At 42.1% G+C, this 27356-nt stretch overlaps 2 protein-coding genes across 2 annotated transcripts in view; one reads left to right on the top strand and one right to left on the bottom strand.

Moving 5' to 3' along the window:
* Positions 1–8208, bottom strand: part of ACKR4 (atypical chemokine receptor 4) — a 28220-nt gene extending 20012 nt beyond the window's left edge. The window contains exon 1 of the mRNA XM_075315192.1: positions 8153–8208. The gene's annotated coding sequence lies outside the window, so the exon portion shown is untranslated. The remainder of the gene's footprint in view (positions 1–8152) is intronic.
* ACAD11 (acyl-CoA dehydrogenase family member 11) overlaps positions 1–27356 on the top strand; it is a 173227-nt gene that overhangs the window by 111817 nt on the left and 34054 nt on the right. The window contains exons 14-15 of the mRNA XM_075315191.1: positions 12928–12994; positions 24595–24680. Of these exons, the coding sequence (XP_075171306.1) occupies positions 12928–12994; positions 24595–24680 (153 nt within the window). The remainder of the gene's footprint in view (positions 1–12927; positions 12995–24594; positions 24681–27356) is intronic.

Here is a 27356-nt window from a genome sequence, read left to right as displayed (position 1 = left end):
GGCCACAACAGTTTGCCCCCCTGCTATAGAGAGAGTTCTGTTTTATATAACTTGTTTCTTGTTTTTTTTTTTTTTGTTTTTTTTTTTACTGCACTATTCTATGTCCTGTTGTGTATAAATATGTGACTCTTCAGATTTTGTGTTATACCATGCCTGATGAAGAGACCTGAGTAGTCTCGAAAGCTTGCAATTATTACCATCTTTTCAGTTAGCCATTAAAAGGTATCAACCACTGAGGACTCTCAGTTATTTTAACCCCTTTAGGACGAAGCCAGTTTTGTACTTAATGACCAGGCCATTTTTTGCAATTTTGACCAGTGTCCATTTATAAGGCTATAACTCTGGAATGCTTCAATGGATCCCGGTGATTCTGAGATTGTTTTTTCGTGACATATTGGGCTTCATGTTAGAGGTAAATTTAGGATGATATTTTTATTTTTTTTTTGTGAAAAAATATGAAATTTGACAAAAAAAATTAAAATTTTGCAATTTTCAAACTTTTAATTTTTATGCCCATAAACCAGAGAGTTATGTCACACAAAATAGTTAATAAACAACATTTCCCACATGTCTACTTTACATCATCACAATTTTTGAAACAAAATTTTTTGGGGTTAGGAAGTTATAAGGGGTCAAAGTTCATCAGCAATTTCCCATTTTTTCAAGAAAATTTACAAAACCATTTTTTTAGGGACCACATCACATTTGAAGTGACTTTGAGAGTCCTAGGTGACAGAAAATACCCAAAAGTGACCCCATTCTAAAATCTGCACCCCTCAAGGTACTCAAAACCATATCAAAGAAGTTTATTAACCCTTCAGGTGCCTCACATGAACTAAAGTAATGTGGAATGAAAAAAAAAAAAAATAACATTTTACCCAAAAATGTTGCTTTAGCATCAATTTTCTCACTTTTTCAAGAGGTAGCTCCAAAACTTGGAGCTCACACTTTGTTACCCACTTTCTTATGAGCGCGCCGATACCCCACATGTGGCGAGAAACCTCTGTACTGGCAAATGGTAGAGCTTGGAACGAAAGGAGCAATATTTGAATTTTTGAAAGCAAATTTGGCAGAAACAGATTGCGGGCACCATGTTACATTTACAGGTCCCCTAAGGTACCTAAACAGCAGAAACCCCCCTCAAGTGACTCCATTTTGGAAACTAGACCCCTTAAGGCTTCTATCTAGGGGTATAGTGAGCATTTTGGACTGACAGGTACTTCACAGAATTTGATAACATTAGGTTGTCATATTGAAAATTTTCATTTTTTTAGCAAAAATGTTGCTTTAGCATCAATTTTCTCACTTTTTCAAGAGGTAGCTCCAAAAATTGGAGCTCACACTTTGTTACCCACTTTCTTATGAGCGCGCCGATACCCCACATGTGGCGAGAAACCTCTGTACGGGCACATGGTAGAGCTTGGAACGAAAGGAGCAATATTTGAATTTTTGAAAGCAAATTTGGCTGAATTTGGAATATATTCTCAAATTTGCAGAGCTTTTGGGTTTCAAGAACAGAAAAACTCCATAAATGTCTTTGTAAGTTATACCCTGTAATGTATTTGTTTACAGAGGTAGGGAGTAGTTTGACACCATTTTTTATGCAGCTGATGCCTATTATAGATGGTGCACCATTTGGTCTTCAGGGTAAAACTGATGGAATCCCAGAACCTATTCAAAGCTTACAGAGACATTGTGCTACCAAACAAGAAAATCCTTCCAGGAATTATTACTCACAAAGGGCGGCATGCCCCTAAAAACACATTTACTGGACTTGGTCTTGCTAACAAAACAGTTGTAGAAGGAAGAATAAACTTTATTGGACGGAAGGGCAAAATGTTCAAATGTGGAGGAGTTGGCAGCCACTATGTGGCAAACCTGAGTGTGCCAAAGATGACAGAACACCAGCAGGGCCGGAAGGACAGCTTTATCTTCCAAATAACTGGTCGTACAATGTCTTCTTAGCTCCATCAATCCCTATATGAGGGACAAATGTGCCAAGCGACATGGTACATCATAACAGGCTCCTGCCCGCCAAGGTAGGAACCGCTATGTGCACAAAACGACCAATTCGTTACAGAATTCTGAAAGTATTGTTCGATGCAGGTGGTTCGGCAAGAACCCTGCAGTAAAGCCCATAGTGTTTGAATATGGCACAGCATCATTGTTAGGGGATCCTCCAATAAAATGATCATGCCCATAATACCAAGATAAATGCAAAGAAAAGTTTTGTGTAGTAAGACCTAGTGGTAATATGAGTCAAACTAAAATAATTGGTAAAAAAAATGTTTGAGTAATGAAGTCCTGGAAAGTTGTCAAATGATGAGACTTTTCAAGAACGTTAGTGGGGTCCACACTCTGGAGTCTAAAGACGTGGGCATGTGGACTGGGTTTCGTCTGAATAATTGTTTGGTATGTGATGATAAAGTCCTGGAATTAATTGTGAAATGGGGTAAAATGTGTTTTACTGCTGAAAATTTTCTCTTTTACTAGTCCAAGAAAAAAAAATTACTGAACAGAAATATAAAAGTAAAGTATTTTCAAAATTAAAAAAAGCTGCTACCACACAGTTTGGTGTAATTTATTTATGCCAATTAATAATTGAGGGATGTGTGGTAGGTTTCAAAACAGGGGGAGATGCAAAGGCCTGGTTGGGAGGGGCACATGGGGCAGAAGTACCGGGAATCGCTCCTTGTGCCGTGCTTTCTACAAACACGGCATCTTTTTTGGGGATACCTTTGGGTGGGAGTGGAAGGGATGGGGCGAATGAAATGACGCTCGGAAAGTCTCCGGACATCCTCTGACTCGAAGGCTTCCTCCTGTGCCTCCGAGTCAAAGAGGAGGCTCTCAATAATTTTCTCCTGGTATTGGAGGAAAGAGAGCGGTCCTTGAGATTTTCTATAGAGGATGAAGCTATTATAGGTAGCAACCTGTAGGAGATAGATTGCTACCTTTTTATACCAGGTTTTGGTTTTTCACTTCACTAGATAAGGCTGAAGCACCTGGTCAGACAAATCTACACCTCCCATGAACTTATTGTAGTCTGCGACACAGAGCGGCTTCTGTTTGTCACTGGTGGCGCCCCTGTCCCTGACCGTCAAAGTGGTGTCCGCATGCAATGTGGTGAGCATGAAAACATCCTTGCGGTCTCTCCATTTTATGGCAAGAAGATGGTCACTTGCCATTGAGGAGGACGCACCCTTCTCCACACGTTTAGACACCAACTGTGGGGGTAGACCAACTCTGTTTTTTCTGATTGTTCCACAGGCCCCTGTGTTTGCAGCGTGGAGGGATTTAGAAAGGGGGACACTGGTATAGTAATTATCGGTATACACGTGATAGCCTTTCTCAAGGAAGGGGGTCATTAGCTCCCAAACAATTTTGCCAGGGATGCCAATTGTCTGGGGGCAGTTTGGGGGGTTGATTTGGCGGTCCCTCCCTTCGTAAATGAGAAAGGCACACGTGTAACCGGTTGTGCTTTCGCACATTTTGTATAATTTTATACCATATTTGGCACGCTTGGAGGGGATAAATTGGCGGAAAGACAGACGGCCCTTATAGCTCATAAGGGACTCGTCTATAGAAACATTTTTGTCAGGGGTATACGAATTTAGGAAGGTAGTTTTTAGAAGGGATATTAGGGGTCTCAATTTATAAAGTCGGTCATAGTTTGGGTCATTTCTTTGGAGGGCTTGGGAATTATCGTTAAAGTGCAGGAATCGCAAAAGGGTCTCATATCGGGATCGGGTCATGATGGCTGCAAACACAGGGGTGCTGTGCACTGTTTTTGTTGCCCAGTACGAGCGGAGTGTAGATTTTTTCACTAACCCCATGTTAAAAGTTATGCCCAAAAATTTTTTAAGTTCGGGGACATTTGTGGGGATCCAGGAGCGGGAATGGATGGAGGTAGGATGTTGGGATATATATTGACGGGCATATAAATTGGTTTGGTGGACAAATAATTTGAGGACTTCTGGGGTAACATAAATTTGGAAAAAATCTAATGGGGTAAAATTTGTGACATTTACATTTATACCGGGGGTTGCTACAAACGGAGGAATTTGAGGGGAGAAGGACGGGTCAGGATACCATAGTGGCCGGGGAAGGGCACTACTTGGACCTGCCTCTGACGTTTCAGCAGTGACGACCGACTCCGCTACCATCGGGCTGTCGGATCCCGAGGAGGAAGCCGAGTCGTCACCATCCGAAAATCGCTCGATTTCAGAGGCAGACTCTGTATCCGAGCCTGAACTGCCGGAGGCAAGAAGCATGTATGCCTGCTCGGCGGTAAATGTTCTCTGCGCCATTACAGTATTTTTCACTGCCTAGCAAAAAAAAGAAAAAAAAATACTACAAATTTATTTTTTTTTTAAATTTTTTTAACCCTAACCCTGATCCTAACCCTGATCCTAACCCTGATCCTAACCCTGATGCTAACCCTGATCTAACCCTGATATAAGAAAAAAAAAATCTAAAATAAAAATTCTAACTAAGGGGGGATTCTGACGGAGGTGATGAGGATATTTGGGGGGGGATATTTTGGGTGAGGATATTGGGGATGAGGATGACTGATTTATAATAAAAATTGGTGTTTTTTTTTCTGACAGAAACGGCAGCAAATGTAGTCTCTCTCTCTCTTCTCTCCCAGATCAACTACAAGGGAGAGAAGAGGGAGGCAGACCCAAATGCTGTCATTTCCAAAATATTTGGGGTATTTGATCACTGTGATAGGGTCTAACACAGTGTTCAAATGTCAGGAACCAATGAAATAAATTCCTGACGTTGCTAGGTGGAAGGAGGCAGACTTTGGCGGTCGAACTGCGCATGCGCCCGCCATTTTACACGGACACGAGAAGGAGGGGGGCCGGGGGAATGCCGTGGGAACTCGGTAACGAGACCCAGGTACCGGGGGGGGACCGAGAGGGACCGGACAAGGACCGTTCTCCCACATTTGACTGTTAGATCACGTCAAATGTGAGAGAAACCATTAAAATGCATTAAAAACCGGCATTTCATTTTGCAGGTACATGCTTGCCGTTATTCGGTTAATAACGGCGATCACCGTACCTTTAAATGAAAAAACCGGCCTGAACCGTAATCTCCAGGGTCTCAGCTACCCCCGGCAGCTGAGACCCCGGAAATTTTCCGACTCTGGGGGGCGCTAGACCCTTTTTTCCGACCGCCGTTAAAAAGCGGCGGATCGGAAAAAGTACCCGAATATGCCGCCGTTAAAAGGCGTATCGGCGGTCGTAAAGGGGTTAAACAATTTTTCTATGTATACATACAGTCTCTGCTTATCTCTCAAAAAATCTTCTGGAATACTTCACCTAGGATGAGAATTTTTGCCTTTCACAATCAGAAGTAATCTAACAATCAGACAAGGCAGCCATAGGGAGCACAGATTCCTCATGAGTTCCCTGTGTGGATAAGCATCTAGTGTGTTGGGGTTTTTTTTTGGTTTGTTTTGTTTTTTTTATTTTGGTACAGAGTGTCTGCCATTTTAACCTCTTTGTGTAAGGCACTGCATAGTAGACTACCTTAAAGGCAATCTGTCAGCAAGTTTTTGCTATGTAAGCTGAAAACATCATGCTGCAAGGGTTAACACATAGAATTCAGGGATGCCTGTCTTATCACAGTCTGATCTGTTTATTTCCTATGTTTGTTTAAACGGCAAGACTTATTGCTCTTACTACAATGTCACATGCACAGCAATCCAGCACACCACTCCTCTGACACCGCACTGTCAATGTACAATCTCTATACATAGCCTGCTGTGTATGGGGACAGCCCTCTCAACTCTGCTACATGGCTAAATCTAAAAATTCTAATTGTGTCATAACAGCTGCACTCAGTAATCGAAGGGATACATTGTTGGAATCAGGATCTCTTTGCTTACATCATACTGCTGTCAGATGAGAGAGCAAAAACCTGCTGACAGATTCCCTTTAACTCTAAAAAAACAAAAAAAAAACCCTTTTCTATACAGATGTCAAAACGGCATTTCTTCCATATATAGAATGAATGTCCAGTGATGCTTTGTGCAAGCCTTGTAAAGAATAGCTCATGTGCATGGGCCTCATATATTTTTATATATCATTAAACAAATTTCTATGGCGTTAACTAAGTAAGCTTACGGTAATTTATCCAGCATCTCATTATAAAGGGAGAACTTGTTATAAATAGGTTTCCTACCACTATACACTCCAGCTCCCCTTTCTAATTTTTGCAATCTTAACTGAATCTGAATCGCTTATTCAAAATGAGACCTTTAAAATGGATTTACGGTGTAAGATTACATTGAGCTCACAGGTTTGCTGTTTTTATTCACCCTTCATATAATATTCGTTTTTGCAGCTGCTCCTTGACATTGAATACTTCTGCTCAGCTTACTTAAAATGACGACAAATTTCACAAGTGTTTTTCAAAATACAATGTATCATAATTTATGGCATTGGGTTATGTATCTTCCGCTCTGGACAGGTGTAAAGACGAAAACTGTAATTTCATGAACTCCTCTGCTATAAGAATTGTATTAAAGCAATTCTAAAATGGAATTCATCAATACCTCAATACATCAATTTAATGCTAACTATAATGATAATGAAGGTAGAGTAACATGTAAATTCTGTGTTTCACAGCTCGGTGGACCCTCAGTTGGCAGTGCCAGTAGGGCACATGTCTGTGTTTTCCTAGCCTTTGGTGGTACATACATATGCATAAAGTTTGATGTTGCGAGGGCACACGTATGAGACTTTTCAGAAGGACTTTCATGCTTCTCAAATATGGATGAAACCGGAAGCGTAATCATCCAGTAAGAAGTACGGGGTATATTTGCCCTTTGTCCAACATTTGCTTTTGCCCTAGTATCTTGGTTTCTTTAGTGTAAATCACAAATGCTATAATTTTTTATGGGAGTTTTCTTCTTTCAACAACAAATGAACAATTGAATTGCCCATGTTGCATTCTGGCAGAAAATATGACTTTTTTTCCATTAATATTTAGGAATTTTAAAATGGTTCTCTTTTTGTAATGAACCAGCATATATTTAAAGAGGTTGTCCACTACTTTTACATTGATGGCTTCTACTTGATGTCTGATTTAGCCAGGGTCTACCACACCGATCAGCTGTTTTGGGTGTTGGTGGCGGAAGCAGGCAGACTAAAATGATCAGTCTCGTAGCTGCCCCATCTTCTGATAGCGGACGCGACCGGGTGCTGCACATTCCCCTCCAATTGGCTGCAGCAGGTGGCTCCTTCTGCCTCAGATTTCACATCAGTGGCGAATATAGATGTGCAGTGGCCGCAGCCTGGTACTGCACATCCGCCTCCCACTCAAATCAATAGGAGGCATATATGCAGTACTCGGCTGGAACCGCTATCAGAAGACTGGGCAGCTCCGGAGCTGAGCCTTTCTGGACGCCAGCATCGGGACCAGCTGATCGGTGGAGGTGCAGGGTGTCTGATTCCATCCAATCAGACATTGATAACCTATCATAAGGATAGGTTATCAGTGTAAAAGAAGTGGACAACATCTATAAGGACCATCCAAAAGTAATATGTACTTTTAGCTTTAAATTTAGAAGTCCATAATGAATTTAAACACATTTTGCCTTGTGAATTGACTTTATCAGACAGACCCGAAGATTTCCCTAGGACTTTAGTTGTTTTTTTTTTTGGGGGGGGGGGGGTTCCCCAGCTTTGGCTTTGATTTATTGCAGATTTTGTCCACCTGAATACAATGATCCACTTGTTAGTTTAGACAGAATTAAATCAACAAATCAAGTGCAGCAGAGCGTCCCGAAAGTTACTCCAGTGAAGAAGACTGCAGAGTTCATCACACGTAACACGTGAATTAGAACCAGCTTGTGCTACAGACGGTGAAAAGTTTAACTGACATTTTGGTTTCTTCCCTTCTCCTATCTCATGCATACTTTTGTAGTTACATTCATCATATAGTCATTGTATCCGTTGTAAGGATTAGTGAAATCAAAACAAGATATACAAGTCAAAAGTGTTTGTGTTGGTCAGTCGTAAAGACATAGGAGAGTCATACTCCGTCAGTCCTATGTTTTATGATTTAGTAGATGGCATCCTGAGAATGGCACAAATGATTTCACAACAAAGAAAGCAAGAAAAGTATCACATGCACTCACCTCTATTGCAGAAAGCTTGGGATTTCTGTAGAATGTGAGCACTACTATAAGAATGTCAGGGGAGAGAAAAAAAAAATGTTTGCAAGGTTTTTTTTTTTTTTGGTCATCCAGCCAAAACCCCTCCCTTTTCTTCTCTGGAAAGTATGATAAAGCTCTCCCTCCTTGTTTTCTTTTCCTCTAGTTTCAGGAAATATATAAAGCAGGAGGGTGTTCTGCTCTTCTCTGCTTTTAAAAAGCACTTTGCTTATAACATGATCACATAGTTTAGTTATTTAGGACAATTTATTGCACTTTAGACTTTTACTTATTTTTAAACATGGATATATAAATTATCGCTTGCCTTTTCACTGTCTTCATTGTATGTCTTTGGATTGTGGGAGGAAAATGGAGTACCTGTAGAAAACCCACGCCAAGACTGGGAGAACATACAAACTCCTGGCCGATGTTGTCCTTGGTGGGATTTGCATTAAGGACCCCAGTTCTGTAAAGCAACAGTGATAACCACCAAGCCACCATGTTATCTTTGCTTTCCATACACTGATCTGGTGTTGTATGATAAAATTATAAAAGTACTTTTTTTTAAAAGAAAAGTGTAACTGTAATTAAATAATAAGCAATCACATGGCTTAGTTTTTATTTCTAATATCTAACTCTTCAGATTGTACCAAAATTATAAATGCAAACTTGAAGAACTTGCCACCTGTTTGACTCCGAAATATTCATACACCTGAGTTAGCTCATACCCAAGACCTACATCTACTGGTAAAGGGGTTGTACCAAGTTTTGCAGTTATTCTCTGTCCATGAGATGGGTGATAGCTACCAAATTGCTGGGGGTCTAACCATTAGGACCCCCATTTCTCCTGAGAACCAGGGTTGCTGTTTGAATGGAGCACTGGGTGATCATGTGCACATCCACTCCATTCATTCTGGGACCACCAGAAGCCGCTTGATCATGTGCACATCCACTCTAATAATTCTGAGACCACCAAAAGCAGCAGAGTGCAGTGTTTAGCTCGTATTTGGCACTGATGTGTAATCTGAGGCAGACGAAGGAGCCACCTACTGAAGCCAAATAGATTAGACCGCGCTCACATCAGCAATATTTTGCCTCAAAACCGGATCCGTCACAAATGCGTTTCGGTTCAATTAATTTCCAATGGAATCACGGCAAGATGCGGGCACATGTGGTTGTGTATGATGCACGCAACCGCATGTGACCGCATCTTGCCGCGATTCCGTGGAAATGATTTGAACTGAAACGCATTTGTGACCCGGTTTTGCGGCAAAATACCGCTGATGTGAGCGCGGCCTTCTAGAACTGTAAGGAGGGCAAGAGTCAATTTACTAATCTCCTAGGACACATAAAGGACATTTCTTTATAGAATTCTCCATTGTAATTGTGAGACAAAACCTGATCAATGTAGAGGAGAAGATTATGGAAAAACTACTAGAATTTACATTGTGTTTTCCTAAATTATGCTTTTCTTAATCTGTATACACTCTAGCCTTTCAGCAGGAATGACTTCATAATGAGGCTTTTAGCTCCAAGTTATCTAGGTATCAAGTGAAGTCTGGCTTGGTCCCTGCTTTCATAAGTACAAATAGTTTAAATATACGGCTTAAAGGCAATCTGTCAGCAGGTTTTTTCCTTGTAATCTCAAGACCACAGGAGAGACTTGCACACAAAGAGTTTAATGAGCTCACCTAAGGTCAGTTTTCCTGCAGTGACATGTGGGGTACTGTGGGAACCTCCATCTTTGATCGCAAATCAACTGAGTGAAAGAGTGTGTTTTTTTTTTATTTCAAATAAAGGATTTTTTGGTGTTTTTATTTCTTTTGAATTACAGAATAGTAATGTGGTGGCCTCATACACCCTCCCCATTACTAATCTAAGGTTTAGTGGCAGCTGTAAGCTGTCATTAACTCATTATTACCCCCGATTGCCACCACAACAGGGCAATTTGGATGAGCCGGGTAAAGTTCCAGGATTGTCGCATCTAATGGATGCAACAATTCTGGGTGGCTACAGGCTGATATTTTTAGGCTGGGGGGGGCAATAACCATGTGTCTCCCCAGCCTGAGAATACCAGCCTCCAGCTTTTGGGCTTTATCATGACTGGGTATCAAAATTGTGGGGGACCACAATTAATTAAACAAAAACCATTCGGCATGGGGTCCCTCTTATTTTGATACACAGCCAAGATAAGGACATAACTGGGGGATGCTGTCTGTAGCCGTATGCTTTATCTGTGCTGGGTATCATAATATGGGGGGACCCTACAACAATTTATTTATTTTTATACCAATACCGGCACGCACAGCGTCTGTGAGTGCAGGCAGTCAGACACACTGTCACACAGGGTGAGGGTGCGGTCTGACTGCAGCCAATCACAGAAGCTGGGACTGCCAGTGGGTGGGGAAAGCAGTGCATATGCATGAGGTTAATGAGAGGCCCCGGAAGTAGTGTTACCACCACGCGGGAGACTGGTAATTATAACATGCCTACTTAAAGGACACTTTACACGCAACGACATCGCTAAAGAGATATATCGTTGGGGTCACGGAATTCATGGTGCAAATCTGGCCTCGTTAGCGACGTCGTTGGGTGTGACACGCAGGCGCGACCGTTAACTAGCTATAATACTCACCATGTCATTGCTCGTTGACCCGCTGCTCTATTCCCAAATATCGTTCCTGTTGCAATACGCAGGTTGTTCATCGTTCCTGCGGCAGCACACATCGCTATGCGTGACACCGCAGGACCGAAGAACCACATCATACCTGCGGCCGCACGCAATGAGGAAGGAAGGAGGTGGGCGGGATGTTCGTCACGCTCATCTCCGCTTCTACTGGGCGGCCATTTAGCGACGTCGCTATGACACCGAACGAACCACCCCCTTAGAAAGGAGGTGGTTCGCCGGTCACAGCGAATTCGCTAGGCAGGTAAGTAGTGTGATGGGTGTAAGCGATGTTGTGCGCCACGGGCAGCGATTTGCTCGTGACGCACAACCGACGGGGACAGGCACGCACGCTAGCGATATCGGTAACGATATTGCAGCGTGTAAAGCGGCCTTTACTCTTATTTGCCTTCTTTTGTCTTACCTTTTTCTTTTTTGGCCAGATCCGTATAATTACCCAGCGTTCCCTGAGAACTTCGGGCCCAGTCCGGGTCCTTCCATCACTAGCAATGAGTGCATAAATGAAGAAATACAAAACTACCCAGTGAGGCATCTACTACTCCCATCCAGTTTAGCTATGATAGGACACTCTGGGTGGTGTGCCTGTAGTCCTAGCCAAATTGGGGGGTTTGGGCTGTTGGATTTCTTAAGCTTGGCAGTTCCAGACTGTTCTGTGTTATGTGGATCAAGTGTCAACTCTGTGAATATCAAAAAGTTGACTATGAGCAAACTGCTTAAAAACGATTGATTGAGGAGGGTTGTGCCTGGTCTACAAAAAATAAAGAATTAAAAAAACAAAACCACAAAAAATGGAAAATATGTCAGGACACGTAGTCAGCCACTTTTGAGCCAGTATTAACATGCATGAATGAAGGCATCATGTCGTTATGCGAGAAGTAACAATTAGGCAGTAATAGAATTGGACAGTACTTGGGATCATTGGGGACCAATACCACTTTTGTGTTTTAAGGATGTTGAGAACTTGTATACATTTATGATGAACTCTAGGACAGGCCCAGAACAAATGGAAGAAGAGCCTGACACCCTTGATGATCTATGAACTGTAAATCAACTGTTTTAAATTTTTTATGTGTGTGTGTCCTATTATTTTCTTAGGCAATACAAAAGCAATGAACTGTGGTGAATTCACATTGGCCAATAGTGTGGTGTTTTACTTGGAAACTGTTGGGCTAGTAGTTTTCCTCCTTTTCAATAAATTTTCTCTTGCTGTAGTTACGGTACTTGTTATGAAGCCTTTTGACTTGTACGCACATACTAATTATCAGAACTGAGTTGGCATAGCCAAGGGCTGCCATAGAGAATTGTGTGATTTCTCCACTTTCAGTAAACCATATTCCATCCTCTTACACAATATTTGTTTTATTTATATCAATTTGTTCTAAGGCCCTGTGCACACACTGTATTTTTACCCGCGTTTTTGCTTCAGAAATTTCTTGAGAAAATGGTTGTAACCTTTCTGCAGACATTCCCCAGCAAAACCTATGGAAAAAAACAAAATAGCTGTGCACACATTGCTTTTTTTTTTCTCAAGAACATTCTTTCTGCAGAATTTCTTGAGAAAAAAAATGTGCATGTGACTTCTTTTCTGCAGGTACCCGCATTTTTTGCCATAGATAAATGGTAAAATAACGCAGGGACCAATCCTGCGGAAAAAACGCATCAAAAACGCATGCGTTATTGGTGCGTTTTTTTAACGCAGGTGCGCTAATCTTTCAAGAATTTTTTTGAGAAAAATCCTTTTTCTAGTGAGCACAGGGCCTAAAAACAATTAATAAAATATCAAATGTCGCGATAAACAAGTAAATATTCTTTCTAGGAAGCAAAGTTAGAAGTAATAAGACGTGTACATGCACAGCACATTGTGTGCCATTATTATTGGCCTCTTATTTCTAGAATTGAAATCCATATGGATAGAACAGGCGGCCTATCTTCTTTTGATGATGTTGGATTGTAGAACTGTTTTGTTGCCATGATCATTAATGAAAACTTTATAAAAATTCATCTTGAAAATGGTTTTTATGATTTGCCAATTTTTTGTCTGTCTTTAGAATGTATTTTTTTCCCTCTTCTACAGGTGCTGGAAACTCCAATTGCAAAATAGCGATCGTAATGGGTAAAACAGAAAATGGCTCATCCTCCAGGTATATCTGAGAGGGACAACATCTCAGTATAAAAATTATTTACTGAAACATAAGTGTATTGCATTGTATAGTTTGTTTGTTTTTTTTTCTCTGGGGACGGGCATTTTCACCCCTTATTTCAAGACCCTCAATTCAAAGCCCGCCAGATTCTGAAACTGCTGGATCAGCTGCCGAGCTGTGGTTAGCAGTGTCTGGGTGCAAGCGGTGAAGGCGTATGCCCCCTGAGAAGGCTCTGAAGAAATGTCCAGTTGGTCTGTAAGTAAAAATTTAATATATTGCGCTCCAAAAGCAACAAATGCGCATCTCTGCAATAGGGCGACAGGGCTGCGGAATTGGGTGAGCTGAAGGAATTTTGCAAAGTAATATTTTTTTTTTTCTTAAGCACGTGACAGATCCTCTTTTTAACACAAAAACCTGATTTAACCTTTTAAAGATCTGTGATTTTATATATTTTGTCACAGGTCACTATGGGGTGTATTGCATGGTGTATTGTCAGGTGCTAAGCCTCCTTCATACAGCAACTGTGGAGTGAGAGAGCGCTATAGGGTCTCAAAATATCTACACACGTTACACTCACCCTTTTAACTTTCGTGTTTGTACTTAAGGGTTTCTTAAACTAGAAAATCCCATCCTCTTTTGCTTTTACATGTTTTTTTATATACTAGAATAAAAAAATCACTTTAGGTATCTCTCCTTCATGCCCTATGTGGATATATTTTTCACATCCCTTTCAAAACTTTTAAATACAAGTTGTTTTTTTATATCTACCCTGCTCTTTCTACGCCATTAAATTTGTCTTACTCCTGTTCAGTACACTGATTACTTTTGACATATCCACATAGAGCAGTGGATAAAATATCTCGCTGTCTCCTAGCTCTTTTTTCCACTCCATTACTCCTGAGTTCAAATTCTTTTTGTATCCCCCACTTTTACTTTTTTTTAAGTTTAACCTGCTGTATCACATTCTATTTTGCATTTCGATGGTTTTAAAAAGAATTTTCATTAAAATTGGAGTTTTAGTCAAAGCCATGTGGGAGCTGGATCACTTATTTTCTTCACATATATTGTATACATACATTTGCTTCCTGATTTAAAAAAAAAATCCCCCAGACTGTGCCCCTGAATATAAATATGTACACAACTATACATTATACAATTAGCCACACAGCATTCACAATATACAGTGATAAATTATCCGGAACGGTCCCCCTATTAACTAGAAGCTCTGCCTCCCAAAAAATATAAATGAATCAGTCTCTGTGATCCTCCACCCCAATTTATATTAAGGCTATGTGCACACATTGTGATTTTGTACATAGCCTAAAGGGCACTTAACACGCTGCTAGCTCGCTAGCGAGATCGCTAGTGAGCGTACCCGCCCCCGTCGGTTATGCGACATGGGCAAATCTCTGCCCGTGGTGCACAACATCGCTAGGCCCCGTCACACGGACTCACCTTCCCTGCGATGTCGCTGTGACCGGCGAACCACCTCCTTTCTAAGGGGGCAGTTCGTGCGGCGTCACAGCGACGTCACACAGCAGCCGTCCAATAGAAGCGGAGGGGCGGAGATAAGCGGGACGAACATTCCGCCCACCTCCTTCTTTCCTCATTGCCGGTGGACGCAGGTAAGGAGATGTTCGTCATTCCTGCGGTGTCACACATAGCGATGTTTGGTGCCGCAGGAACGACGAACAACCAGCGGCATGCACCACCAACGATATTATGAAAAGGAGCGACGTATCAACGATTTTTGACGTTTTTGCGATCGTTGATCGTCGCTCCTAGCTGTCACACGCTGCGATATCGCTAACTACGCCGGATGTGCGTCACAAACACCGTAACCCCGACGATATATCGTTAGCGATGTCACAGCGTGTAAAGCACCCTTTAGTCCCTGACATGTGTCCTTCTACCACAATTTATCATAAATCCCTGATAGCTTCATAATGAATTGTGGAGTGGAGGGGACAAGACACAACCAGGGCCATATAATGAATTGTGGGGTGGGGAGGACACTAAGGCGGGCTTTGCACACTACGACATCGCAGGTGCGATGTCGGTGGGGTCAAATTGAAAATGACGTACTTCCTGCATCGCATGCAACATCGTAGTGTGTAAAGGCTCGATGATATGATTAACGAGCGCAAAAGCGTCGTAATCGTATCATCGGTGCAGCGTCGGCGTAATCAATGATTATGCTGACGCGACGGTCCGATGTTGTTCCTCGCTCCTGCGGCAACACACATCGCTGTGTGTGAAGCCGCAGGAGCGAGGAACATCTCCTACCGGCGTCACTGCGGCTTCCGTAGGATATGCGGAAGGAAGGAGGTGGGCGGGATGTTTACATCCCGCTCATCTCCGCCCCTCCGCTCCTATTGACCGCCTGCCGTGTGACGTCGCAGTGACGCCGCACGACCCGCCCCCTTAATAAGGAAGCAGGTCGCTGGCCAGAGCGACGGTCGCAGGACAGGTGAGCCCATGTGAAGCTGCCGTAGCGATAATGTTCGCTACGGCAGCTATCACAAGGATACCGCTGCTGCGACGGGGGCGGGGACTTTCGCGTGTGACATCGCAGCATCGGCTTGCGATGTCGCAACGTGCAAAGCCCGCTAAGGGCCATGTAATGAATTGTGGAGTGAGGAGAATGCTATGAGAGCTATATAATGAATTGTGAGGTGGGGAAATGCTATGAGGGCCATGCAATGAATTTTAGGGTGGGTAAGATGTTATCAGGACCATATCATGAATTGTGGTGTTCGGGAGGATGCTATTAGGGCTATGTAATGAATTGTTGAATTGTGGGGTGCGGAGGAGGCTATTAGACCATATCACCGTATGTCAAATGCCCTGTCTAACTAGCCGTGTGCAATGTTATTCACCAAAATCAATGTTAAAAAAAAGTAAGGATTTATAAGGTGTGCCGTTTATATGCTAATTAGCGCCTTGACTAGTCGCTAGGGTGTTTCCCCAGACTAGTCGGCCCTCTTTCCATGTGATCACACACCTGTGGGTGTGATAACTTCATTTCCGTGAGCCAGCATCACCACAGTCCCTGGAAATTTTGCGCAAGCGCGTGGCTGTGTTCACGCACATTGACCCTCATCTGAAGTTGGGTGTACACATCCTGGCTTCAGAGAGGCGCACTGCACATGATCAAAAGAACAACTTCTGCACCTCTGACCATGCTCAGTGCGCCTCTCTGAAGCCAGGACATGAACATTCAACTTCAGATGAGGCTCAATGTGAGTGAACACAGCCGCTTGCTTGCACAAAATTTCCTTGGGCTGCCAGTGACAACGGCTCGTGGAAATCATGTTGTTATGCTTACAGGGGTGTGATAGCAGTTTTTTTATAAATGCTGTTTTGTTTTGTTTTTGGTTTTTTTGGGGTTTTTTTTTAACATTCATTTTACTGAAAAGCATTACATAAGGCTGGTTAGGCAGGGAATTTTGATATACAGATATGAATACTGCTGGGGGCACTTGTCAAGTTGCCTTAAAATTCACATGTAATGTCCTCCACCCCACCTCCCCCTCCCCACTCATGATAAGGCCCTGTAGCCCCTCTTCTGATCTTAATATTTCCCCCTCCATATTGTCCCCTTCTCAGTCTGTTAGAAAAAAGTCACCGCTCACCTTTCCTTACAATCCCCCGCAGCACCGCATCTTCTCTCCTGCCGGGTACTTGCAAATCACCCAGGTGTGCATGTGTGTCGTGGTGATGTCAACAAGGTGTGCGCACCTGTGTCACAGAGAAAGTGCCAGGCAAAGAGCAGAGGACAGAATCCTGCGTTCCGCTGCCTATACTGTGAGGAGCTGCGGGTTCGCAGCCCGCCACGCCGCATTTGATAAGGGCAGTCTGGCCAGGGGCCCCCTGGTGCCTCGAGCTTTGACAACAGGTCAGATTGCCCTCGTTATTAACCAACCAGCAAGCGGTTTGTCCACCACTGCTGTGTGATACAACCAGGATCTGTCTCCAACAGCACAGCCAAAAGTGAGCCCCGATCGCTGTTGTTAACCATTTAGATGTTACTGTTAATCACTGACCGTGGCATTTTTAATGGTCAGTTTGACACAATATAACAAGCCGGTGGCCTACCATGACAGCGGGGGGACCTGCTAAAGGATCACTTTTCTGCAATCTTAGTCCGTACTTTTTCCTCACCTTTCCGTATGTTGATTGACATGCTGGTTTTAGAGGGTTGCCTGACTAGATACCTCAGCCCTACAAGCATTAATTCTGCTGGAGCTGAGAGCAGTGTTAGTGCGGGTGTGCTCTCACCCTCCTCTCCTGTCTGCAGTGGCTGCACACAATGATCACACAGAATAGGGGGATGAGAGCGCACCTACTCTGATGCTGGGTGTGTACACTCAACTCCTGCAGTGTCAGTGCAGGCCCGCTCTCATTTCACTCTTCACTATTTGTCACACAATATTCTGGGACCATGTGTGCAGCAAGCAGCCCCTTCAGACATGAGAAAGTAAAGAGAGTGCACCCACACTGACACTATGCTCCCGATTAATCAATACTAGCAATTTGTAGTGGATTCAGACTTTTAATGATTCGGAGCGTCTGACAAGTGGCATGCGCCTTGCCACAAATCTTACTCCCACTGTGGACTTCAACAAGATTTCTGACATAAGGAGCACCGCAGGAAGAATTAGATAAGCTATGGTTTCCTGCCCCTGTCCCACTCCAGCTTCACCCATTTTGGCAAAATTAGTGTGAAAACACTAAAAATCTCAATTTTTGCACAATTCATGTGATTTTTCAAATTGATTGATTTATGTTTGTTCTTTGGTGTTAAAGCTTTCATGAATCAGGGCCAGTGTGCTCTCAGATTCTGCAGTGTCAGTGTGAGTATGGATGGCGATTCAGTTCTGTCAGCATCACAAAGCGAGAGCTGTCAATCGACATTAGGGGATGTGTGGAGGATTGTAATTGAGGGGCAGAAGGGTGCACTGAGCCTTTGACCATGCTGAGGCTGCAAGTGTGTGTGTGTGTGTGTGTGTGTGTGTATATATATATATATATATATATATATATATATACGTGTATATATATATATGTGTATATGTATATATATATATATATATATGTGCATATATATATGTGCATATATATATGTATATATATATATGTTTATATATATATATATATATATATATATATATATATATATATGTGTGTGTATGTGTATGTGTATATATATATATATATATATATATATATATATATATACATACACACACTTTTATATATATATATATATAATATATATATGTGTGTATATATATATATATATATATATATATTATATACAGTGCCTACAAGTAGTATTCAACCCCCTGCAGATTTAGCAGGTTTAAACATTCGGAATTAACTTGGCATTGTGACATTTGGACTGTAGATCAGCCTGGAAGTGTGAGATGCACTGCAGCAAAAAAGAATGTTATTTCTTTTTTTATTTTTTTTTTTTTTAAATTGTGAAAAGTTTATTCAGAGGGTCATTTATTATTCAACCCCTCAAACCACAACAATTCTGTTTGGTTCCCCTAAAGTATTAAGAAGTATTTCAGGCACAAAGAACAATGAGCTTCACATGTTTGGATTAATTATCTCTTTTTCCAGCCTTTTCTGACTAATTAAGACCCTCCCCAAACTTGTGAACAGCACTCATACTTGGTCAACATGGGAAAGACAAAGGAGCATTCCAAGGCCATCAGAGACAAGATCGTGGAGGGTCACAAGGCTGGCAAGGGGTACAAAACCCTTTCCAAGGAGTTGGGCCTACCTGTCTCCACTGTTGGGAGCATCATCCGGAAGTGGAAGGCTTATGGAACTACTGTTAGCCTTCCACGGCCTGGACAGCCTTTGAAAGTTTCCACCCGTGCTGAGGCCAGGCTTGTCCGAAGAGTCAAGGCTAACCCAAGGACAACAAGGAAGGAGCTCCGGGAAGATCTCATGGCAGTGGGGACATTGGTTTCAGTCAATACCATAAGTAACGTACTCCACCGCAATGGTCTCCGTTCCAGACGAGCCCGTAAGGTACCTTTTACTTTCAAAGCGTCATGTCAAGGCTCGTCTACAGTTTGCTCATGATCACTTTGAGGACTCTGAGACAGACTGGTTCAATGTTCTCTGGTCTGATGAGACCAAGATCGAGATCTTTGGTGCCAACCACACACGTGACGTTTGGAGACTGGATGGCACTGCATACAACCCCAAGAATACCATCCCTACAGTCAAGCATGGTGGTGGCAGCATCATGCTGTGGGGCTGTTTCTCAGCCAAGAGGCCTAGCCATCTGGTCCGCATCCATGGGAAGATGGATAGCACGGCCTATCTGGAGATTTTGGCCAAGAACCTCCGCTCTTCTATCAAGGATCTTAAGATGGGTCGTCATTTCATCTTCCAACAAGACAACGACCCAAAGCACACAGCCAAGAAAACCAAGGCCTGGTTCAAGAGGGAAAAAATCAAGGTGTTGCAGTGGCCTAGTCAGTCTCCTGACCTTAACCCAATTGAAAACTTGTGGAAGGAGCTCAAGATTAAAGTCCACATGAGACACCCAAAGAACCTAGATAACTTGGAGAAGATCTGCATGGAGGAGTGGGCCAAGATAACTCCAGAGACCTGTGCTGGCCTGATCAGGTCTTATAAAAGACGATTATTAGCTGTAATTGCAAACAAGGGTTATTCCACAAAATATTAAACCTAGGGGTTGAATAATAATTGACCCACACTTTTATGTTGAAAATTTATTAAAATTTAACTGAGCAACATAACTTGTTGGTTTGTAAGATTTATGCATCTGTTAATAAATCCTGCTCTTGTTTGAAGTTTGCAGGCTCTAACTTATTTGCATCTTATCAAACCTGCTAAATCTGCAGGGGGTTGAATACTACTTGTAGGCACTGTATATACGAAAGTAGTTAAAGTCCCATTTATAAATGTATTTATAAGAAAAAAGCTGTGGAAGATACAGCGCAATATAGGTACAGGGCAAGGGAGGGGGGAGCAATAGTACTCACCAACTGTAGTTGTGAAAGTCACAACTACTATATTCGCATGTAGAAATGGACCACGGCAGCGGCAACCCAAGTGGCTGATAACAGAGAGAGGTGTAGAAAACGGGTTTCTGTGTGCCGCGCCAATGATCACAAGTCTGGAGATCAGATTAATGTGGCTTTATTGTAGCATAGGTCTACGCGTTTCAGGAGCTCTTCCCCCTTCCTCAGGACCATAGAAAAGACCACATCAAATCTCAATTGATGTTGTCTTTTCTATGGTCCTGAGGAAGGGGGCAGAGCTCCTGAAACGCGTAGACCTATGCTACAATAAAGCCACAATAATCTGATCTCCAGACTTGTGATCATTGGCGCGGCACACAGAAACCCATTTTCTACACCTTTCTCTATTTATAAATGTATAAGTGTATTCCCTTTAACTGCTCAACGACCGCATTACATTTTAAAACTGCGGCAGTTAAGGGTACTTATTCCTTACTGCTGTTTTAAAACGGCGATCAGAAACCATGATCTAGCGCCCTCCATCATCGGAAAATCTTCTGGGTTTCAGCCACTGGGGGTAGCTGAGACCCTGGAGATCACGGTTCGGGCTGTTTTTTTCCAGTCGTTGGTTACGTGATCGCCGTTATACACCAATCAAACATATCAGATGGGAGACAAGCGTGCTTGCCCAGTACGCCCCCCCTCCCGTCTCTCGATGCTGCCAAAGTCCTCCCCAACCCCCCTCCTCTTGTAAAACGGCAGGCACCAATACACTTCTCTTCAACTTCATCTGTCTTCCATTTGTCATGGTCAAACTATCAGATGGGAGAGAAAAGTCCTCCCCCAGCCCCTCCCAGTGCCTCCATTGGAACAGAGTCCCCTGCTGCCCTTTTTCTTCAATGGCTGTGAAATGGCGGGTGCATGTACAGAGTGGCCGGTTCTTACCTGTCACTGTGCGAGGAGTCTGCGCACTCTGCGGTGACGTTAGTTAGGCTACCGCATGCAACACTGCCCTTGTGTGACCCAGCGAGTGTGGTGACCTTCAGTAACCTCACTGACATTACTGCAGTCACACGCCACAGAGTGCATCCTCTTCCAGCTTATGGGGAATGCGTTCTCAGCGTTGTAAGTGGTCGTGGGACTGCCACATGGATTATGGCGGACCTGATAAGGATTATAGTGGAAAGGGGATTTTATTTTTTTTATTGGGATTTTTTTCAATAAATTGGTGAAGCAGGGAAGGTGTTGAGGAGTGATTTTTCAAATAAATAATTATTTTTATTACTGACTGGATTAGTAATGTCAGGTATCTTCTAGACACCTCAACATTACTAACCCCTGAGTTTGATGCCAGCTGACATTACACACCTGGCATTAACCCCACATATTACCCCATTTGCCACTGCACCTTGGCAGCGGGAAAAGCTAGAGTGAAATGCCAGAGATGCTGCAGCCTATATAAATAATATAAATAAATAATTAAAAAAAAATAGTGTGGGATGACCTCTATTTTGGATTCCCCGCCAAGCTAAAGCTGTAGGCTGCAGCTATCTGCTTTACCTTAGCTGGCTAGAAAAAAGAGGGGGGGACCCCACATTTTTTTTTTATTTATTTTGGGGCTAAATACAAGGCTAAACACCCTTTAGTGCCACATGAAAGGCACTAAAGGGTGCAAGCTTAGGAGTATGGAACATTAGGTGTTTGACCTCTAGCGATCTATCTAGCTATCCTAGCTTTTTAGAGTATGTAAAAGATGATGTTAAAAACGCATTGTGTGTGCCGTCTGTGGCCAACGTGTTTTTTCTCGCACCCATTGAATTGTATTGACGATGTTCGAAGCACACTCCGAATTTTCAACAGGAAATACAGATGTGCTCTGCCATACTGGTTAACATTACAATGTGAGTTTATCTTGCATTGGACTCGCAGATTTGATACGCAGATGTGAGTGAATCCTAAAAGTAAGATATTTTGCAGCTACAACAACATTTTTGTGAAAAAAAAAAGAACATTTTCAATATGACGACCTTATGTTAGCAAATTCTGTGACGTACCTGTGGGTTCAAAATGCTCACTATACCCCTGGATAAAATCCTTGAGAGGGCTAGTTTCCAAAATGGGGTCACTTGTAGGGTGTTTCTGCTGTATAGGTACCTTTTAGGGGCCTTACAAATGTAACATGGTGTCTGCAATATATTTCAGCCAAATTTGTGTTCCAAAATTCAGTCGGTGCTCCTTCTCTTCTGAGCCCTGCCGTTTGTCCAAACAGAGATTTCTGACCACATGTGGGGTATCTGCGCCCTCAGAAGAAAGTGGGTAACAAATTTTAGGGTCCAATTTGTCATGCTATCCTTTGTAAAAGTGAATAAATTGAGGTTAAAGCAACATTTTTAGGTAAAATGTACGGTAAATTTCTTTCTTTCATTCCACTTTGTATTGATTCCTGTGAAGCACCTGAAGAGTTAATAAACTTTTTGAATGTAGTTTTGAGTGGTCTGAGGTGTAGAATTTTTAGGGTATGTGCCCACGATCAGGACCCGCTGCGTCCTGGACATGGCGAGTCCTGACCTGCAGGTTTGCAAGTCTCATCCGAACCCTGATTGGGGCGCTGCGGTCTTTGGCTTGTGTTCTGATTACGGAGGATGCTTGCAGCTCCGCAGCAAAGAATTGACATGTTTGCAGCTCAGAAAACCGCACCGCAGGACAGTTTTCGCTGAGGGCTGTACACGCACAGTGGGCATAGGATTTCTAGAAATCCCATCCACTGTGCTTGTACTGTACAACACAGCTTTTTGGACGCAGCAAAAACTTGCTGCATCCAAAACACTGCAAACCCTGATCGTAGGCACATACCCTACGGATGGTGTCGCTTTTGGTTATTTTATTATTATTTTTGTCACATATACCCCTTTTAAAATCACTTTAAATGTGAGGTGGTCCCTAAACAACATTGTTTTTTGTAAATTTGTTTGTAAAAATGAGAAATTACTGATAAATGTTTAACAATTGTAATTTCCTAAGGAAAAAAAAAAATTTCAAAAATAGTGGTGATGTTAAGTAGACATGTGGGAAATGTTATTTATTAACTATTTTATGTGACCGAACTCTGGTTTAAGGTCCTAAAAATTCAGAGTTTGAAAACTTACAAATTTTCTCCAAATTTTCAATTTTTTTCACAAATAAACACAAAAACTATCATGCTAAATTTACCACCATCACCATCATATAGTACAATATGTCCCCAAAAAAGCAATCTTGGGATCCTATGAAGTGTTCCAGAATTATAACTTCATAAAGTGACATTGGTGAGAATATTTTCCGGATTTGTACACTCCTTTCCCATGAAGCTGCAAAAACACTAGTGTATTCCCTTATCTCCCGCCTGGACTACTGCATCCTCTTACTCTGTGGCCTCCCTTCAAACAGTCTTGCACCTCTTCAATCCATTCGAAACTATGCTGCCCAAATAATCCACCTGTTCCTCTTCTACTTCCCCTCTCTGTCAATCCCTTCACTGGCTTCCCATTGCCCCACGATTCCAGTTCAGAATCCTAACCATGACATTCAAAGCCATCCACAGCCTGTCTCCTCCTTACATCTGTGACCTAATCTCTCGATACTTACCGACACGTAACCTGTGATCCTCACAAGATCTCCTTCTCTAATCCCCTTGCATCTCCTCTTCACACAATCTCATATAAGACTTCTCCCATGCATCCCCCATACTCTGGAACTCTGCCACAACATATGAGACTCTCGCCTACCTTGAAAACCTTCAAAAGGAACAAAAGACCCACCTTTTCTGTCAAGCCTACAACCTGCTGTAACCCTCAGTCTGATATAGCGCCGCACGACCATCTCTACCCTCACCTACTGTATCCTCACCCATCCCTTGTAGACTGTGAGCCCTTGCGGGCAGGGTCCTCTGTCTTCCTGTACCTGTCTGTGCCTTGTATTGTTTAATTATTGTACTTGTCCCTATTATGCATACCCCTTTTCACATGTAAAGTGCCATGGAATAAATTGCACTACAATAATAATTGTAAAATTTGGCTTGGTCATGAAGGTCAAAATTGGCTTTGTCACTAAGAGGTTAAAGGGAATCTGTCAGCAGTTTTTTGCTTTTGTAAGCTGAAGACAGCATGATTCAAGGGTTAAAATAGAGAAAGTAGGCATCCCTGAATTCTATAAGTCTTATCTGTTGTATTTCCTATGTTTGTTAACCAGCAGGACTTTTCATTGCTTCAACTACAATACCACGCAGGCACCCACGCCCCCTCCACTGATTGACACCTCACTGTAAATGTACAATCTCTATAGAGAGTCTGATGTAGTCGATGGCAGCTCTCTCAGCTCTGCTAAATGACTAAATCTAAAAATTCTGATTGTGTCAGAACGGCTGCACCCAGTAATCTAAGTGATACATCATTGGATTCAGGATCTCTTTGCTTACATCATGCTGCTCTCAGATGAACTACCAAACCCCTGCTGACAGATTCTCTTTAAGTAGTCGAACAAGTATGTAATATGTGATTCAGAATGAACTATAATTACATTTCGTGAACCTTATATAATAATATTTTTCAGACATAAGAATCACAGCATGATCCTTGTTCCCATGGACACCCAAGGTGTAGAGATTGTTAGAGCGCTAAAAGTGTTTGGATATGAAGGTAATATAACCATGGACATTACTGTACATACATCTTTGTCTAGAATTAAAGGGATGTCCCGAATCATAAGAATATGTTCTACTGTATGTGAAATGTTATACAGTGCCTTGTGAAAAGTATTCGGTCCCTTTTTTTGAATTTTTCAACTTTTTCCCACATTTCAGGCTTCAAACATAAAGTTAAAAAAATGTAATGTTATGGTGAAGAATCAACAACAAATGGGACACAATTATGAAGTTGAACGATATTTATTGCTTATTTTAAATTTTTGTGAAAAAACAGTAAAGAGGCCGAATAATATTGCACGTCCCAATTTTCATTCAGTGCAGCAAACTCACTCCAGAAGTTCATTGAGGATCTCTGAATGATCCAATGTTGTCCTAAATGACCGATGATGATAAATATAATCTACCTGTGTGTAATAAAGTCTCTGTATACTGTAAATGCACCTGCTCTGTGATAGTCTGTGTTCTGTTTAAAGCATAGATAGCATCATGAATACCAAGGTACACAACAGGCAGGTCCGTGATACTGTTGTGGAGAAGTTTAAAGCCGGATTTGGTTGCAAAAAGATTTCCAAAACTGTAAACATCCCAAGAAGCACTGTGCAAGCGATCATATTGAAATGGAAGGGGTATCATACCACTGCAGATCTACAAAGACTCGGCCGTCCCTCAAAAATTTCATGTGCAACAAGAAGAAGACTGATCAGAGATGCAGCCAAGAGGACCATGATCACGCTAGATGAACTGCAGAGATCTACAGCTTAGGTGGGAGAGTCTGTCCATAGTACAACAATCGGTCGAACACTGCACAAATCTGGCCTTTATGAAAGAGTGGCAAGAAAAAAGCCATTTCTCAAAGATATCCATAAAAAGTGTCATTTAAAGTTTGCCACAAGCCACCTGGGAGACACACCAAACATGTGGAAGAAGGTGCTCTGGTCAGATGACACCAAAATTGAACTTTTTGGGCACAATGCCAAATGATACGTTTGGTGTAAAAGCAACACAGCTCATCACCCTGAACACACCATCCCCACTGTCAAACATGGTGGTGGCAGCATCAGGGTTTTGGCCTGCCTTCCTTCAGCAGGGACAGGGAAGATGGTTAAAATTGATGGGAAGATGGATGAAGCCAAATACAGGACCATTCTTGAAGAAAACCTGTTGGAGTCTGCAAAAGACCGGAGACTGGGACGGAGATTCGTCTTCAAACAAGACAATGATCCCAAACATCAAGCAAAATCTACAATGGAATGGTTCACAAATAAACGTATCCAGGTGTCAGAATGACCAAGTCAAAGTCCAGACCTGAATCCAATCGAGAATCTCTGTGAACAGCAGTTTTCAGCTCTTTCCAAACGCTCTCCATCCAACCTCACTCAGCTCGAGCTATTTGCAAAGGAAGAATGGGAAAGAGTTTCAGTCTCTAGATAAGCAAAACTGATAGACACATAACCCAAGCGACTGCAGCTGTAATTGCAGCAAAAGGTGGCGCTACAAAGTATTAACCTAAAGGTGCCAAATAATATTGCACACCCCAATTTTCAGTTTATTTTTTTTACAAAGATTTAAAATAAGCAATACATTTTGTTTAACTTCACAATTATGTACCACTTGTTGTTGATTCTTCACCATAACATTAAAATTTGTATCTTTTATGTTTGAAGCCTGAAATGTGGGAAAAGGTTGAAAAATTCAAGGGGGCCGAATACTTTAACAAGGCACTGTATAATTGCACTTCTTATTACGCTCAATTGTTGAAATGTGCACACTTTCAGTACTCCCCTCCTGATCCTGGCATTTACACCTGTTGATTTTGACGTAGGATGTGAGACTGCCATGTCTGCGACCTGTTATGTTTTCTTACACTTTTCTCTGTAGAAGGTAACGCTAGACTAAAGCTGAAGCATTAAGGGACCAAAAAGTTTGTGGAAGCTTTTTTTTTTTTTTCCTTGTGCTGCATCACAACCCCTTTAAATTATTGTGGCTTCCTGCAGTTTTGAATAAATAGTTTGCCCTTTATGCGCTTATACTATTGGTGGCCACAGACAAATGAATTGCACAGTTTGAACCTAAAAATTAAGTATTGTAAAATATTGGCTGTGTATCAAAATAAGAGGGATCGAATGCGGCTTTTTTTTTTTTTTTTTATTAAATAATTGTAAAAAAAAAAAAAAAAATGGCGTGCGGTCCCCCCAATTTTGATATCCACCCATGATAAAGTATACATCTGGGGGATTGTGTTCATAGGCTGGGGAGATCCATGCTTATTGGGCCCCTGCCTAAAAATAGCATCCAGCAGCTGCCCGGATTGTCGCATCCATTAGATACGAATTTACATGGCTCATCCCATTTGCCCTGGTGCGGCGGCAATCATGGTAATAAGGGGTTAATAACAGATCACAGCTGCCACTAAGCCCAAGATTAGTAATGGGAGGAGTCTGAGATACCCCATTACTAATCTGTAATAGAAAAGAAATAAACACAAACACCGAAACAATCCTTTATTTGAAATAAAATACAACAACCCCCACCCTTATTAACCCCAAAAACATCCAGGTCTGACATAATCCAAACAAGATCCCATGACTATTCCAGATCTGCTATATCTGAAGTGACAGCATGTGGGCATAGAACATGACTGCCCACTGTGAGCTTCAGGCAGAGACTA

This window comes from Anomaloglossus baeobatrachus, chromosome 6 (genome assembly GCF_048569485.1).
Source record: "Anomaloglossus baeobatrachus isolate aAnoBae1 chromosome 6, aAnoBae1.hap1, whole genome shotgun sequence".
NCBI lineage: Eukaryota > Metazoa > Chordata > Amphibia > Anura > Aromobatidae > Anomaloglossus > Anomaloglossus baeobatrachus.
This window is presented reverse-complemented; position numbering and strand designations above follow the sequence as displayed.